Genomic DNA, 13,287 nt, shown 5'->3' on the forward strand with positions numbered 1-13,287 from the left:
TTTTTTTTTTTTGAATGTTATGTTTGTTCTTATCAAAAATTAACTGTAGGGTTTAGGACTTTGGCTCCATGCAAGAGCACTTGCCTGGCAAGTGAAAGGCTCTGAGTTCCATGCTCAGCTCTGGGGGAAAAAGCTATAAAAATTAACTATAAGTTGGACAACAGTGGCTTACAAGTCATCCTAGCTACTCAGGAAGTGAGCTGCGAGGATTGTGGTTCAAAGCCAGCCCAGGCAGGAAAGTCCATGGGACTCCTTAGCTCGAATTAACCAAAAAGCAGGAGGGGAGCTGTGGCTCAAATGGTAGAGCACTAGTCTTGAGCAGAAAAGCTTAGGGACAGTGCCCAGGCCCTGAGTTCAAGCCCCAGGACTGGCAAAACAAAAACAACAACTCCTATACTATTGGGAATCTCTGCTTGTCTATCTAATCCTTTTAGCTGTCAGAATTTGGGGCTGTGTTATAAATTATTTAACCATTTACCTGCTGGTAGACATTTAGACTGGGTTAGAATAGTTACAGAATGGTCCAAATGAACCCCTAACCCCAAGTCTGAGGTGCGGAGATGGAGCCCAGGGTCTAGGGCCTGTCCAGGTAAAGGCTCCAGGGCCCAGCACCCTGCCACCCCCTCCCCCCCACCTCCCCCCCCCCCCCCCCCGCGCCAGGTCCTAAGGAGGGCTGGAGGTCTTCCAGATCTGTGCCTGAGTGTTCAGATTGGCTCTGGGCCTTTGGGCTGGTGCCCTGGGCCTGGGCGGCCAAACCCATCCAGAACCCTGAATCGCGGCCACACCCATTCCTTCGTGGCCGAGTTTGGTTTTCACCTTCTTTCCACTTGAGCAGAGGAGAGGAGGTGTCTCAAGTTTGTCTTCTTTCCGTGCCCTGGGAGGAGGCCTAGGCGGGAACGTCCCGGGACGCACTCCCGGGGAGTAGGCCCCGCCCAAGGCGGAAGCAGCGGCGGGACCGGGCTGGCCTGGGCTCCGGACGACGCCGGCCGTGCCTGAGGACGCGCGCTGGCCCTGCGCCGCTTCCTTCGGGCTCCTCTAGGCCTCCTGGATACGAGGCGGCGCGCGGAGACCCGCAGGTTTGGGGGAACCCAAGGTGGAGCGGGTGGGTGCGGGGCTGGGAGCCGATCCCGGTTGGATACTGTTGACCGGTGGCCGCCAGGCCTGCGCGGGTCCGCAGGTTTCCCCTCCCCGCCCGGCTCCGCGAGCGAGCGAGCGCGGGAGCCGCTGCGGGAGCGCCGGGTCTCGCGCGCCCCTCACCAGGGCGCTGGTGGCCCTTCTCACGCCAGCTTCCGACCCTGGACTGGGGCAACTCGGCAGGAACAGGGGCCTGAAATGGGCTTCCAAGAGGGGTGTGGGTCTCCTGGATCCAAGAGAAGGGCGCTCCCCTGTGCCCATCTTTCCCAAAGGTCAGCGGCCTACAGAGAATTCGGGGCTGGGTAGGGCCGCCGGCCAGTTTGGGGTGTGGAAGTCAGCTGCCCCATCACGTCCCCCTTCTTGTCTAACCTCAGGGGGCAGCGGGAGAGCTGGCCCTGGCGGGCTTGGTCTCTCCGCCTTCCCTGTGGAGTGTCCTGGAGTGTGGAAGAGGGCAGCGCTGTGTGGACTGGGAGACCCCCTGCCTGGGGCGGCCCGGGATGGGCCCTCCGCCCCCAGCACTCCAGCTGGTGCCGCATCCCGGGACCCAGGCAGGGCTGCCCCCCCTGCCCCCCAGCACTCCAGCTGGTGACGCATCCCGGGACCCAGGCAGGGCTGCCCCCCCTGCCCCCCAGCACTCCAGCTGGTGACGCATCCCGGGACCCAGGCAGGGCTGCCCCCCTGCCCCCCAGTGCTCCACGTGGAGACACACCCTTCATCCCGGGACGCAGGCCGGGCTGCTCCCCCCAGCGCTTCACATGGAGACACGCCCTGCACCCTGGGACCCAGGCAGGGCTGGGGCTGCCCAGGTTGGGCCCTCCACCCCCCAGAGCTCCAGCTGGTGACACATCCGGGCATCCCGGGACCCAGGCAGGGCTGCCCCCCTGTCCCCCAGTGCTCCATGTGGAGACACACCCGTGCTTTTTTTTTTTTTTTTAATTACTTCAGGCAGGAGTGGGGGTGATTGGGCCTGTACCTAGCTCCAACAGGCTTCCCTTAAAGCAAAGACAGGCCCTTGTGGGGTTGGTCCTAAGCAGGAACTAGCACATTCTTAGGAAGCAGCCCAGGTCAGGAACCTCACCTGTGTTGCCATGTTAGGCCTTCCATGAAAGACTTCCATTTCCTCCAGCAGTGAGCCCTTTGGGGTTCCTTTCTTTTTTTTAAATATATGTTGAGTTTTTATTTATTTATTTATTTATCTTTGTTAGTCGTGAGGCTTGAATTCTGGGCTTGGGAGCTGTCCCTAAGCTTTTCAGCTCAAGGCTAGTGCTCTACCACTTGAGCCACAGTGCTACTGGGGTTCCTTTCACTCAGAGCAGCACTCAGAACAGAACAGAACTCAAAAACAGAGCTCAGAACAGAACTTGGAGCAGAGCAGAACTCAAAACAGCCATGCGCCAGTAGCTCACATCTGTAATCCTAGTTACCCAGGAGGCTGAGATCTGAGGGTTGTGGTTCAAAGCAAGCCTCAGCACGAAAGTCCGTGAGATTCTTATCTCCACTTAACCACCAGAAAACCAGAGTGGCACTGTGGCCCAAGTGGTAGAGTGCTAACCTTGAGCTGAAAAACTCGGAGACAGTGCCCAGACCAGCTCCACGACCAGCCAATACAAACAAACAACCAGAACAAAACAGAGCTCAGAACAGAGCTCAGAACAGAACTCAAAACAACTCAGAACAGAATTCAAAGCGGAACTCAAAACAGAGCTAAGAACAGAACTCAGAACAGAGCAGGCTGTCTTCCCTTCCGCACCAGCCCCAGTGCTGCCAGCGCAGCACGGGTCACTTCTTCCAGGGAGCTGCGGGCTGCCCACATGTCACTCTAGCTGGCAGCTTGGAATGTGCTCTGGGATTGTGGGCATGTGTTGCTATCCTACAGGGACAGCTGTCCCTTGGGGCAGAGGAGGGCTTTGGGAACCCCTTCCTTGGCCAGTACCTGCCTTGTTTAGTCAGGCTCTGTGCCTGTCCCTCTCAGGTGTCAGAGCTTGTGACCGGGCTCCCCCTCAGCCTACCTGGATAGAGGCCTCATGTTTTCCAGCCTGGCTTCTCTGTGGGCAGGAGCCAAGCTGGCCCGGGTTGGGCAGAGGCTGTATCCTGACCTGCTGTGGAAACTGGTGGCTTCACTCGCCACCGTGGAAGTACCACCTGTGCAGCCCATGCTTCCGCTCCACTTTGCCCAAGGTACCCTGTGCCCTCCTGCACTGCTTCTGGACAGGGAGGCCAGGGCTTCCTGAGGCCTGCCTGGGTCCAGGATCCTGGCTTCCCATGGTGTCTCTAGCTATGGGGATGGCAGTGTGGGCTGTGGGCTGCCCAGCCTGTTCTTAGAGCAAGATATGGGCCAAGTGGACAGGAAATTCCTACAGTGAGTGTACTCTCCAGATGGGGTCTCAAGGTCAAAGCCTCCCCTCCTTGTTGAGTCAGACAAGAGGCAGTGGCTTCCAGGCCATATTTGCTGTCCCCATGCTCTAGCATCAGGTGCCCATGTTGCTGGGTTCTTGGAGGCTGGGAAGTGAGGCAGGCATCTCTATTCTACAGCCATGACTGCCACGCTCTGCCACCTACGTGACCTTTACCTGGGGAGCCAGTGCAGAGTCCTTCCCTGTCACACAGCTAGTTCCTGGAGGCCAAATGTGTGGAATGCTGGGCCCTTCTGGCAAGGTGTTCCTCATGGGGCCCCGTTTGGATGCTTCTCATTCATACTCCTGGCCTGCCAGATGCGTTTGTGAAGTGCTCTCTTCCCTTTTTCAGACAACACTGTGTGCCCACCATGAGTCTGGACATTCAGTGTGAGCAGCTGAGCGACTCCAGGTGGACTGAGCTCCTCCCCCTGATCCAGCAGCACCAAGTGGTCAGGTATAGTGCCCTTGAGGCCTTGTCTGGGCCTTACTGGCAATGGGAAAGTGGGGAGGCTGGGCTTTCCTGTGGTGAAGATGAGTTAGGGGCTGAGTGTGTAGGGGCTTGGCTTGTTCAGCTCCAGAATCATGTTGTTCATGGGCACAAAGGCATTTCTTGTAATTTTTTTTTGTTTTTGTTTATTTTTTTGGCCAGTCCTGGGCCTTGGACTCAGGGCCCGAGCACCGTCCCTGGCTTCTTCCCGCTCAAGGCTAGCACTCTGCCACTTGAGCCACAGCGCCGCTTCTGGCCGTTTTCTGTATATGTGGTGCTGGGGAATCGAACCTAGGGCCTCGTGTATCCGAGGCAGGCACTCTTGCCACTAGGCCATATCCCCAGCCCCTCTTGTAATTTTTTTGATGGCTTGAAATGCTAGTCTTTTTTTTGGCCAGTCCTAGGCTGTGGACTCGGCCTGAGCACTGTCCCTGGCTTCTTTTTTTCTCAAGGCTAGCACTCTGCCACTTGAGCCACAGCGCCACTTCTGGCCATTTTCTGTATATGTGGTGCTGAGGAATCGAACCCAGGGCCTCATGTATACGAGGCAAGCACTCTTGCCACTAGGCCATATTCCCAGCCCGAAATGCTAGTCTTTGAGGGTATTCCCCCTCTCCCCCCACACCTATTTGGAAATAAAATTAGCCATGCACCACTGGTGCATGCCTGTAATCCTAGCTACTTGCAAAGTGGAGATCAGGGGTATTCAAGTTTGAGGCCAGCCTCAGCAAAAAAGTTGTTGAGATCCCATCTCAACAAGCAGCTGGGTGTGGTAGCGTGTACTTGTCATTCCACACAGAGCAGGAAGCATAACTCTGATTCAGACAAAGTGAGAACTATCCTAAGAATAACCAAAGCAAAAACATCTTGAGTTAGAGCTCAAGAGGTAGAGTGCTTGCCTAACACTCAGAAAGCCCTAAGTTCAAATCCTAGTACCACCAAGAAAACAAAACAAAAAAACTAATCTGGGTGCTGGTAGCTCATGCTTGTAATCCTTCCTCCTTGGGAGGCTGAGACATGGAGGATCGTGACTCTGAGCCAGCTCAGGTAGAGAAGTCTGTGAGACTCCGTCTCTAAGGAACCAGAAAGCCAGGCTGGAGGCATGGCTCATAGCTCATGTGGTAGAATGCCAGCCAAGCAAGCAAATAAGTTGAGGCTTCTTGAGTTCGAGCTCTGGTACCAGTTTAAATATATATCTAGGGGTCAAGTGGTAGAGTGCCTGCCTAGCAAGGCCCTTAATGCAAATTCCAGGTACCAAGAATATCAGAATAATAAATACCTGCTGGGAATGTAGCTCAGTAGTAGAGGGCTTGCCTAGCATGGGTGTGGGCATGGGCATAAATTCTGGTCTCCTAGTACTTCCTCCTCTGGCAACTGGACAGGAAGGCTCCGGTGCTCCTCAGTGGATGGCTACCACAGTGGTGCTGCCTGGCCTTGCCTGGCCCTGTCTAGCCCTAGACAGGGAATGGGGTCAGTTCTCCAGGCTCTAAGAAATCCACAAACATAAAACAGGTGTCTTCCTGGTCCTCACCTTTCCAGCTTTTTCTGAGTGATTTATTGGAGATAAAGAGTCTCATGGGGGCTGGGAATATGGCCTAGTGACACGAGTGCTTTCCTCGTATACATGAAGCCCTCAGCACCACATATATAGAAAAGACCAGAAGTGGCGTTGTGGCTAGAGTGGCAGAGTGTTAGCCTTGAGCAAAAAAAGAAGCCAGGGACAATGCTCAGGCCCTGAGTCCAAGCTCCAGGACTGGCAAAAAAAAGTCTCATGGAATTTTTCTGCCTGGGCTGGCTTCAAACTGTGATCCTCAGATCTTGGCCTCCTGAGTCGCTAGTATTACAGGCATGAGCCACCAGTGCTCAGCCACTTCTGGTTTTCATGGTTAATTAGAGGTAGAGAGTCCCCTGGACTTTTCAACCAGGACTGGCTTTGAACCATGATCCTTGATCTCAGCCACCTGAATAGCTAGAATTACAGGGGTAGGCCTCTGTACCTGGCTGGACTGCCTGTATTTCTCATCCTGCTCATGGGTCATAATCTATTGCATGAGGTGATAGTTGAGCTTGAAGCCAGCGCCCCCCTGTGGTGATTTGAGGGTTCTGTTTACAGGCTGGATGACTGTGGCCTCTCTGAGGTACGGTGCAGGGACCTCAGTTCTGCGCTTCAGGCCAACCCTGCCCTGACGGAGCTGAGCCTGCGCAACAACGAGCTGGGCGATGAGGGCGTGCACCTGGTGCTGCAGGGTCTGAAGAGCCCCACCTGCAAGATCCAGAAGCTGAGGTCAGGCTCAGTACTGCGCACAGCATGTCCAAGGCAGAACCGTAGTGGGCAGCTGGGTGGTGGGATGTGCAGAGCCCCACGGGGCTCACAGGCTGCAGGTGGACCGGTGGTGGCAGCAGCCCCGCCCAGCTCCAACTGGAGGCGACAGGCAGGTGGCTGCCATTGCAGGGACAGAACACCTTCTGGCCTCATCCCAGTCTTTGGCTCCACTAAATTTCTCCCAGCCACGGTGCTGCCCTCCTGCAGCTGCTCTTAGCTGGAGATGGGAGCCAGCCTGGGGAGCAGGACCCAGCCCTAGGGCTGCTGGGGAGCTGCTGACTGTGTGCTTTAGCCTGCAGAACTGCGGTCTGACAGCGGCTGGCTGCACAGTCCTGCCCGATGTGCTGCGCTCGCTGCCCACCCTGCACTCGCTGCACCTCAGTGACAACTCCTTTGGAGACGCGGGCCTGCGGCTGCTCTGTGAAGGACTCCTGGACTCTCAGTGCCACCTCGAGAGGCTGCAGTGAGTGTGGTCTGAGCTTCCTGGTGCCCCACCCCTGTGCCCAACTAGGAAGACCCCCAAGCTTTCCATCAGGATGTAGCTTCAGGGACCTTTGAGGAGACTTTGGGGGGCCTCTGGGTACATGGTGCCCCTCTGGGATGCTGGGGGCTCCTCTCTGCCAGGGTCTAACAGCTGATCGAACCTGACCATGGGTACAGATGTGGCCAGAGTTGGTATAATTCAGCATTCCAGTGTGGGAGAGTAACCACAGCTGAGGTGCAGGTGGCCCACCGTGGGAGGTGCAGGTGGCCACCGTGGGAGGTGCAGGTGGCCCACCGTGGGAGGTGCAGGTGGCCCACCGTTGGAGGTGCAGGTGGTCCACCGTGGGAGGTGCAGGTGGTCCATCGTGGGAGGTGCAGGTGGTCCACCGTGGGAGGTGCAGGTGGTCCACCGTGAGAGGTGCAGGTGGTCCACCGTGGGAGGTGCAGGTGGCCACCGTGGGAGGTGCAGGTGGCCCACCGTGGGAGGTGCAGGTGGTCCACCGTGGGAGGTGCAGGTGGTCCATCGTGGGAGGTGCAGGTGGCCCACCGTGGGAGGTGCAGGTGGCCCACCGTGGGAGGTGCAGGTGGCCACCGTGGGAGGTGCAGGTGGCCCACCGTGGGAGGTGCAGGTGGCCCACCGTGGGAGGTGCAGGTGGCCCACCGTGGGAGGTGCAGGTGGCCCACCGTGGGAGGTGCAGGTGGCCCACCGTGGGAGGTGCAGGTGGTCCACCGTGGGAGGTGCAGGTGGCCCACCGTGGGAGGTGCAGGTGGCCCACCGTGGGAGGTGCAGGTGGTCCACCGTGGGAGGTGCAGGTGGCCCACCGTGGGAGGTGCAGGTGGCCCACCGTGGGAGGTGCAGGTGGTCCACCGTGGGAGGTGCAGGTGGTCCACCGTGGGAGGTGCAGGTGGTCCACCGTGGGAGGTGCAGGTGGCCCACCGTGGGAGGTGCAGGTGGCCCACCGTGGGAGGTGCAGGTGGCCCACCGTGGGAGGTGCAGGTGGTCCACCGTGGGAGGTGCAGGTGGTCCACCGTGGGAGGTGCAGGTGGTCCACCGTGGGAGGTGCAGGTGGTCCACCGTGGGAGGTGCAGGTGGCCACCGTGGGAGGTGCAGGTGGCCCACCGTGGGAGGTGCAGGTGGCCACCGTGGGAGGTGCAGGTGGCCACCGTGGGAGGTGCAGGTGGCCCACCGTGGGAGGTGCAGGTGGCCCACCGTGGGAGGTGCAGGTGGTCCATTGTGGGAGGTGCAGGTGGTCCATCGTGGGAGGTGCAGGTGGTCCATCGTGGGAGGTGCAGGTGGCCTGTCATGGATGTCCTATCTTTCTTCTGGGTCTGGTAGAACCCCCAGTTAGAGACAGGGCTCTTGAGTAATGAGGGTTTCCCAGGAGAATGCTAGAATTTTCATAGACTGAAAACACTGGACACTTGCTATCCCATACCACATCCCTGAGGATGTCCCAGGACCTGTTGGGGGGTGGGCAGAGGGGCTGGGAGGGGGTCTGGAGAAAAGGCTGGAAAGTGGTGGGAAATAAGATACTAGCACTCCCTTATACTGCCCCAATGCTGCCCTTTGACCTTGCCATGCATCTGTTGGGCTGGCCTGAGGCCCCTTTCCCCCTTCTCCCCCAGGCTAGAATACTGTGGGCTCACTGCTGACAGCTGTAAGCCACTGGCCTCAGTGCTCAGGGTCAAACCAGAGTTTAAGGAGCTGGTGGTGAGCAACAATGACCTCCATGAGGCTGGTGTCCGAATGCTATGCCAGGGCTTGAAGGAGTCTACCTGCCAGCTGGAGACGCTCAAGTATGTCCCAGGCCATTGGGGCCATGAGGTGGGGAGGGACCCCAGGGCTCCTCTCAGGCATATACTGTGTCTCCAGGATGGAGAACTGTGGTATCACGACAGCCAACTGCAGGGATCTGTGTGATGTGGCCGCCAAGACCTCTCTGCAGGAGCTGGACCTGGGCAGCAACAAGCTGGGTGATGCAGGCCTTGCCATGTTGTGCCCGGGGCTGCTGCTCCCCAGCTGCAAGCTCAGGTCTCTGTGGTGAGTTGGCTCCCAGCCTCCCCTGGGGTATGGAGGGAAGTAGGTAGCCGTGGCCTTCCTTGTCTTGGGGCCACGGGGTGGGTGGGGGATGTCCCAGGACATGTCCATGTCCACAGGCTCTGGGAGTGTGACATCACGGTCGAGGGCTGCAGGGAGCTGTGCAGCCTCCTCAGGGCCAAGCAGAGCCTGAAGGAGCTCAGCTTAGCCAACAATGATCTGGGAGACGAGGGTGCCCGGCTTCTGTGTGAGAGCCTGCTGGAGCCCTGCTGTCATCTGGAGTCACTGTGGTAAGAGGGTTGAGATGGACTGGAGGTCCTCTCCTGGGAAGGAATAGAGCCTGGGGTCCACAGGGCTGAGGGGACTGAGTCCTGGAGGTGACAGTAGACCCAGGGGAGGAGATTGGCTCATCAGGAACAGTGCAGAGCAGGGGTGCAGGTGCATAGAGAGGGGCTGGGGAGTGGGGGACAGCACGGGGCAGAGGTCAGGTGTGGAGGAGAGAGGGGCTTGGGAGGCGTGGGGGACAATGCAAGGCAGAGGTCAGGTGCACAGAGGGTGAGTGGCCCACAGGACAGGAGTTCCTTGGGAGATGTTTCTGCCTGGTCTACATGGGATGTAGATGGGTCTACAACGGTCAGCTGCAGCTTTGGGCCTCCCTTGGTCTAGCTGGTTGCATTCTGTCCTCACAGGGTGAAGACTTGCAACCTCACGGCTGCCTGCTGTCCCTATTTCCGTTCAGTGTTGGCCCAGAATAGATCTCTCCTGGAGCTGCAGATAAGCGACAATAAGCTGGGTGACACAGGTGTGCAGGAGCTCTGCCAGGGCCTGAGCCAGCCCGGCACCGTGCTGCGTGTGCTCTGGTGAGTATGTACCTGTGCTGGGGGAGGGATGCAGTGCCTTGCTGCCCACTCGTCATTTCAACTTGGATCAGAGGCCTTGGCTCACAAAACACAAAGGGAGCCATGTGCATGCTGGTGGCCCACGCCTGTAATCCTAGCTATTCAGGAGGCTGAGATTTGAGGATCATGGCTTGAAGCAAGCCTGGGAAGTCTAAGACTATTTTTTTTGTCAGTCATGGGGCTTAAACTCTGGGCCTGGGCACTGTCCTTGAGCTCTTCAGTTTAAGGCTAGCACTCTACCACTTGAACCACAGTGCTACTTCCAGTTTTCTGGTGGTTTATTGGAGATAAGAGTCTCACGGACGGGGCTGGGGATATGGCCTAGTGGCAAGAGTGCTTGCCTCGTATACATGAGGCCCTAGGTTCGATTCCCCAGCACCACATATACAGAAAATGGCCAGAAGTGGCGCTGTGGCTCAAGTGGCAGAGTGCTAGCCTTGAGCAAGAAGAAGCCAGGGACAGTGCTCAGGCCCTGAGTCCAAGCCCCAGGACTGGCCAAAAAAAAAAAAAAAAAAGAGTCTCACGGACTTTTCTGCCCAGCCTGGTTTTGAACCACAATCCTCAGATCTCAGCCTCCTGAGTAGCTAGGATGACAAGTGTGAACCAACAGCTCCTTTATAATAAACTACTAAAAAAGCCAGAAGGGGCGCTGTGGCTCAAGTGCTAGAGTGCTAGCCTTGAGCCAAAGAAGCTCAGGGTTAGAGCCCAGGCACTGAGTTCAAGCCCCAGGACTCACACACACAAAGTTCAACCCCCAGGAATGGCACGTGCGCGCGCGCACACACACACTTGAGTTCAAGCCCCAAGACTGGCACTCCCCCCCCGCCCCCCCAAAAAAGGAAAAACCGACCTAAAGGTCACTCAGTGGTCATGCCCCTCCTCCTGTGCAGGAGGCCCTTATGGGTGTCTTGCCAGGTTCCCCTCCATTTTGTTTCTCCTTGCTTCCAGGGAGGGGTCTGCTGTCTTCATGCTATCTGCAGTTTCACATACGTCTGCCTTTTACCTTTGGCAGTGTTTTCTTTCATGCTCCTCAGTACTGGGGTCTGAGCTCTTCCTCTCATTTATTATGCAAGCATTCTGCTGCTAAGCCGCACTTTGTCTCTTTTGCACTGGTCTTTTTTTTTCTTTTTCTTTTTTATTGTCAAAGTGATGTACAGTTTCAGGTTACAGTTTCATATGTTAGGCCTTGGGTACATTTCTTGTAGTTTGTTGCCTCCTCCTTCATTGCCCCTTCCCCCTGCACTGGTTAGTCTTGATTTTTGTCAGACAGCTACCCACCTGTTTCAGGCTTCCTACTGTAGTTGGGATAGCAGGTACACACTACCATGTCCAGCTTTTTCCATTGAGATAGAGTGTTGTGAGATATTTTGCTGGGCAGCACTTGAACCATTGTTTTCCCAATCTCAGCCTCCCATAGCATGGATGATAGGCATGTGGCACCATGCTGTTGAGTGAGGAGGAGGAGTCTTGAGTATATGCCTCAGCTGGCCTCAAGTCTTGATCCCCCAATCTCAGCCTCTCAGGTACCTAGGATTATAGGTGGGAGCCACTAATTGGAGATATGTCTCTTGCATTTGTCTGCCTAGTTGGCTTCAAACTCCAGTCTTCAGACTTCAGACTCCTGAGTGGCTAGGATTTCAGGAGTGAGCCACTGGTGCTCATGGGATGGCCTTCTTGGCTGCTACTCATCCTGCACTGGGCACCCAAGAGAAGGTTGGGCTCAGCAGCACAGCCAGCCAGCCACCCTGCCGCCCCCTGCTCAGGGGACACTGTCATCACTGCCAGGACCCTGTGGTACCCTGTGAGCTCACTGGGAGTGTAGATGGAGTTCTGTCCTGGAAGACTTGGCCTGCATTAGCCTTGAAAGATGGGTTCTGAAGCTTAATCATCCTGCCCTGGAGAGCCCCAGCAGCTCCTTGGCATCATCTGGCCTATGAAGCCAGGCCTTGTCGTCCTCTCTGGGGAGTGGGTATTGAGCCTGCCCCGTGCATCTTTTTTCCTTCAGCGCGCATCCATCTTTTTCTGTAACCTGCAATCCTCTGTTCACTTTGTTACCTCCTCTCATCTCCCATACTTTCCTCTTTGGACCTAGCCTTTGATACTACCAAGGATTAACTTGGGGTCTCATGGCCCTGAGCTCAGGTGGTGATCTGTGTGAATAGGCCTCAAGGCTATATCTTTCTCCTAGTGTTCTCTCTGTGTCCCTCAAGAGGATGTCTGGTACCCTTGCCTCTTGTCAAAAGCTAGTGTCATGTGTCCTCTACATCCAGCTGAGGGAAGTTGTACATGCACCTCCTCTACTTTGGTGGGGAAATTACCTGGGGACAGCTGTATTGGGGGCCATGAAAGGATTGTGAGGTGCTGCCAAAGCTGGACTTGGGGTGTGTGGACCTTCACTGTCTTCTTCCAGTATGGAGAAGCACAGGTCCCTCAGCTGGCATGACTTTGTCCTGAGCTCTGCTACTCTCCCTTCCCAGGCTGGGGGACTGTGATGTGACCAACAGTGGTTGTAGCAGCCTGGCAGCAGTCCTTCTGGCCAACCACAGCCTACGGGTGTTGGAGCTCAGCAACAACTGCATGGGGGACCTTGGCGTGCGGCAGCTGATAGAGAGTGTCAGGCAGCCTGGCTGTGCCCTGGAGAAATTGGTGTAAGTAGATGCGTGGGTGGGATCCGGTGGACGGGGAGGAAAGCGGTTGTGTGGATGTGGACACCCAGCCCACTCCTTCTGCCTGTGTACAGCCTATATGACATTTACTGGACCCAGGAAATAGAGGACCAGCTTCAGGCCCTAGAGGAAGCCAGGCCGTCTCTGAGGATCATCTCCTGATTGACACCTCCCGGGACTCAGGAACAGCACTTCTGAGCACAACCTAATCTACCTTGGGGCAATCAGCACCTTCAGGCTGTTGGTTCCAAGAGTTTGGCCTTTGCTTAGAGGAACAATGTAATCCTTTCTGTAAGGAAAAATGGACACTTTGTAATTATTAAACCACTTGGTTAGGAGGAAGTCTCTGTCCTTCCTTCATCTTGGTTCCTGTGCAATGCTTGTGAGCGCCCTCTTGCTGCCTAGCCAACTATACCAGCACTACAGCTGAAAATGAGGCGTGTACTTTCTAGCAGCCCTGAGTCCCCTACTCAGGCTCCTGCGTTATGTGGGTCCTACCTGGGGTCTCCACCCCAAGACTGGGCCCCACCGGGGTAGACCTTAATGGAAGAGGTTGGTCAGTATCTAAATTATATTGACAAGAGCAATAAATTACAGTGCACTAGTGAACAGTAGGTGACTACAGATGATAATGTAACTTAAATTTTTTTTTAAAGCTAGAGGAAAGGTTTGTGAATGTTTTTACCGCAAAGCAGTGACAAATGTTTGAGGGGACAAATTATGCTGTGATTTGAACATTATATAAGAGTAAAATATGATGACAGTTGCCTCATAAATAGGCAGTTTTTGTGTGTCAACATCATTTGAGTGGCAGAGACAGTGCTTCCAGCTGACTGTGAATTTTAGCTTTTGATGAAATAA

At 56.0% G+C, this 13,287-nt stretch overlaps 1 protein-coding gene across 2 annotated transcripts; it reads left to right on the forward strand.

The window, feature by feature from the left end:
* Window positions 1–997: 997 nt before the first annotated feature.
* Rnh1 (ribonuclease/angiogenin inhibitor 1) lies at window positions 998–12,768 on the forward strand. Of its 2 annotated transcripts, XM_048361129.1 has the most exons (10): window positions 1,014–1,076; window positions 3,880–3,984; window positions 6,131–6,301; window positions 6,633–6,803; window positions 8,450–8,620; window positions 8,697–8,864; window positions 8,981–9,151; window positions 9,551–9,721; window positions 12,238–12,408; window positions 12,501–12,768. In XM_048361129.1, exons 2-10 carry the CDS (start codon window positions 3,899–3,901, stop codon window positions 12,586–12,588), a joined length of 1,368 nt encoding a protein of 455 aa, XP_048217086.1. In that variant the 5' UTR covers window positions 1,014–1,076; window positions 3,880–3,898; the 3' UTR covers window positions 12,589–12,768. The 2 variants fall into 2 exon arrangements, with proteins under 2 accessions (XP_048217085.1, XP_048217086.1); XM_048361128.1 differs by lacking the exon at window positions 6,633–6,803 and having other exon boundaries at window positions 998–1,076.
* The last annotated feature ends 519 nt before the right edge of the window (window positions 12,769–13,287 follow it).

The sequence above is a fragment of the Perognathus longimembris genome, chromosome 13 (genome assembly GCF_023159225.1).
Source record: "Perognathus longimembris pacificus isolate PPM17 chromosome 13, ASM2315922v1, whole genome shotgun sequence".
Taxonomy (NCBI): domain Eukaryota; kingdom Metazoa; phylum Chordata; class Mammalia; order Rodentia; family Heteromyidae; genus Perognathus; species Perognathus longimembris.

Bases quoted from the DNA above. Each gene is read 5' to 3' on its own strand.
- Rnh1 (XM_048361129.1), top strand. From the start codon at position 3,899: ATGAGTCTGGACATTCAGTGTGAGCAGCTGAGCGACTCCAGGTGGACT. The intron at 9,722-12,237 runs GTGAGTATGTAC...CTCCCTTCCCAG, and splicing joins ACCGTGCTGCGTGTGCTCTG to GCTGGGGGACTGTGATGTGA. The intron at 12,409-12,500 runs GTAAGTAGATGC...GCCTGTGTACAG, and splicing joins TGTGCCCTGGAGAAATTGGT to CCTATATGACATTTACTGGA.